The following is a 3,433-nucleotide window of genomic DNA, read 5'->3' as shown; positions in this document are numbered from 1 at the left end:
AATTTGTGTCTTATCTATTTTTTTAATTACCATTATCAACAACTTGTTATTGTCATTATAACATTATTAACTAAATTTCGCAATACTCGAATTCTCGATCCTAACAAATTGAAATCAAAGTTAGATCTAACCAAGTTATTTTCAGTAGCCAAAATGACTGTAATATAGATTTGCGTTAAGAAGTTTGATCGATGTGCAAACTTTGGGATATGACAATTAAAGATGTACTATACTTTTAAATTGTTGGAATCAATTTGGTGAACTGAGGATTAATTGATTTGATTGGGAACTAATATCAGCAAATGCACAAAATAAATGAGAAAAAGGAGTTAAAATCAATTTTGTTTAAGGCCAATCCACTATCTTATAGCCAATAACCTCCCTTAATTGTAACATTTTGGCCATTAGAGAAAAAGTAGAGGAAGAAAAATGAGAAAATATTGATTTTCCAAATAAGTAATATATATATACACTCCATTCGTTCTAATTTATGCGATGTAATTTCACTGAGTACGAGATAGTGTCATCAACATTTGCGAAATAAGAAAACATGTCCTTTTTCTGAAACTAACTAAAAAAGAAAAGTGTGTCATATAAATTAGAACAGACGGAGTGAGCATTTCATCTTGCAACCAATTGTGTAATAGTTGCAGTGTCAACTCCTTCTATTTCTTGTACTTCCCCTTTCACATTGTCACCTTCTTTATCTTCCCTCGTAGAAAATGCAGGCCTCTTAGGGGAATCCATGGCTAAATTTGCAAAATTCTTCAACATATTAGAAACTCCCAACATTGTAGGCCTATCCAATGGATTTTTTTGAACACATAATAATGCAATTTGCATGCAAATTAATAGTTTGCAACATGATGTTATATCATCAAGTGATTCATCCATAAATTCCATGCCTTTTCCATCTTTCCACATCTCAAATGCCTAGATCATTAAATAACATTTGACATAGGCAAAATAAGTTACAATTAAAAACGGGCATCTTTTAATATAAACAAGTATAATGAGATAAGCATCCAGTAACCCTTCGAACTATGGTCAAAGTTGCTACGACATACTCCAAATTCATAGGGATCCTATTACCCCTGAACTCAATTTTAGCGTATTTTTGTCATCCTTTTGTACTGATGTGACTCCTTTATTACATAAAAATGGGATCCACATCAAAGGTATCACATCAGCTAAAAAGATGTCATGTCAGCAAAAAAAATTGACAAAAATACACTAAAATTTAGTTCAAGGGGTAATAGAACTCCCCTGAAGTTGGAGTGTGTACGTTGTAGCAAATTTGATCATAGTCAAGAGGTACTAGATGATTTCCTCAAGTATAATCAATTAGTAGCTACATGTAACTTAGGCAAGGAAAAATTTTAAAGGGTCAAATATGTTGTATACTCTTTGAATTGTTTAATTTTATCATCCGTTAGACATTAAGTATTCCCTCCGTCCATCTCTACTTGTCCGTGTAATTAAAATAGATATCCAACAACATTTATTCAGTTATCATAACTACTTACATATTCAAGAACGTTTAGTTGTTCATCTGGACCATGTAGACATGTATTCTTTTTTCCACTTATGATTTGAAGTAGTAGTACTCCAAAACTGAAAACATCAGATTTTGTTGAATATATACCTTCAATTGCATATTCTGGTGGAATATAACCCCTACAATAAATGTATATGATAAGTGAGTAGATATAAGAGGAATTATGGGTAAATTTCATCCATGATCACTTAACTTTGTATCTATTACGTAAAAATTATTTTTCTTTTATTCATTTCATCCATGGTCATTTAACTTTGTGTCTATTACACAAAAGTGACTTTTCTTTTATTCATTACACAAAAGTCACTTTACTTTACTCCGACCATCACAAAAATCACTATGATCGGATTTTACAATAATCCCACCGAAAAAATGACGTGACAACCTTAATTAGCTCTTAATTTTAATTTAAGAGAATATAATATATTACTCATATCTTGACATTTTTTATATGTACCCAACCCGATTTTCCTTGTGGATTATATAACGGAAGAATATCAATTTCTCAATAGATTAGACTACCTAGTGAAGACTATTTTCATAAAAAAAAAAAAATGATTGATAATTTTATGAAATAAAATTATACTTATATACTTTTAAAATCCTCTAAAATTAGAGACATGTGTTGGTAAATTATTTTTTTCCTTTAATATTATGGCATGTAGTTGATAAAAATATTTTTCTTCCTCTAAAATTATGACATGTAGTTGATAAAATAATTTTTTTCATACATTCTTTTTCTTGCCACTTGGGTCTTTGCATTCGATATATCATAATAATATGATAAACTACTCTATTTATTGAGTTTGTCTTTGTATTTTTAATTGTTTGACTAATCGATCAGTTCTCTTAAAAGTTTTTATTACAATATTCAATTTCTAATAAATTACATATTGTTTAATTAATTTAATTGATAAATATAAAAATTAGGTATCTTATAATTTCTTTATTTATTAAAGAACTTATATTTTATAACTTTTATTAACAAAACTGTTAATATAACATTATTTGTACAAATTTTGACAATACTTAATCAATGACACAATTAAAAAAAATTATTTTAGAGCTATCTTTAGCATATTTATTTATCTTCAAAGAATTTAAATAATTTTATCAAAAAAAATCTATCATACATGTATTTCTATTTCATGTGTTTTGAAGAATTTATCTTGTTTATCACTCTTTTTCGATGCACCTTTTGTGGCAGATTAATGCAATATTATGAAATATTTAATAAAAATATCAACCAAATTTTTTTTTTTATGAAAATAGTCTTCGTTAGGTAATCTAATCTATTAAGAAATTGGTATTCTTTCATTAAATAATTTATAAGAAAATTTGGGTTGACGCATATAAAAAGGGTCAAGATATGAGTAATATATTATATATTCACTTAAATTAAGATTAAGAACTAATTAAGGTTGCCACATCATTTTTTTGATAAAATTATTATAAAATTCGATTATAGTGACTTTTGTGGTGGTCGAAGTAAAGTTAAATAACTTTTGTGTAATGAATGAAAGAAAAGTAACTTTTGCGTAATAGATACAAAGTTAAATGATCAAGGATGAAATGAATGAAAGAAAAGTGACTTTAACGTAATAGATACAAAGTTAAGTGATCATCGATGAAATTTACCCAAGGAATTATCCTACATAACAATAATTTCACTACTAATTACAATACATAGTAACAGTTTGTTTCGAAAAGGAGCGAAATATATTGTATTTATGTGGAAGCAAAATATATTGTATCGATACATTGTATGACACTTGTATTATATAGAGAGAAAATTCAAATCCAAAACTTACTAGTGTAATAAAATGAGTAAGTCATTTAGTATTCCTTGAATTATGATCAAATTTGCTACAACAC

The 3,433-nt window shown here is 27.4% G+C and overlaps 1 protein-coding gene across 1 annotated transcript in view; it reads right to left on the bottom strand.

Annotated features, from left to right (window-relative positions):
• Positions 1-320: 320 nt before the first annotated feature.
• Positions 321-3,433, bottom strand: part of LOC107877656 (G-type lectin S-receptor-like serine/threonine-protein kinase At1g67520) — a 12,892-nt gene continuing 9,779 nt past the window's right edge. The window contains exons 6-7 of the mRNA XM_047415145.1: positions 1,527-1,677; positions 321-933 (exon numbers count right to left, since the gene is read on the bottom strand). Of these exons, the coding sequence (XP_047271101.1) occupies positions 622-933; positions 1,527-1,677 (463 nt within the window). The 3' untranslated portion in view covers positions 321-621. The remainder of the gene's footprint in view (positions 934-1,526; positions 1,678-3,433) is intronic.

Source organism: Capsicum annuum, chromosome 7 (genome assembly GCF_002878395.1).
Source record: "Capsicum annuum cultivar UCD-10X-F1 chromosome 7, UCD10Xv1.1, whole genome shotgun sequence".
Lineage (NCBI taxonomy): Eukaryota > Viridiplantae > Streptophyta > Magnoliopsida > Solanales > Solanaceae > Capsicum > Capsicum annuum.
Note: the sequence above shows the minus strand (reverse complement) of the source record. Positions and strands in the feature narration are given on the sequence as shown.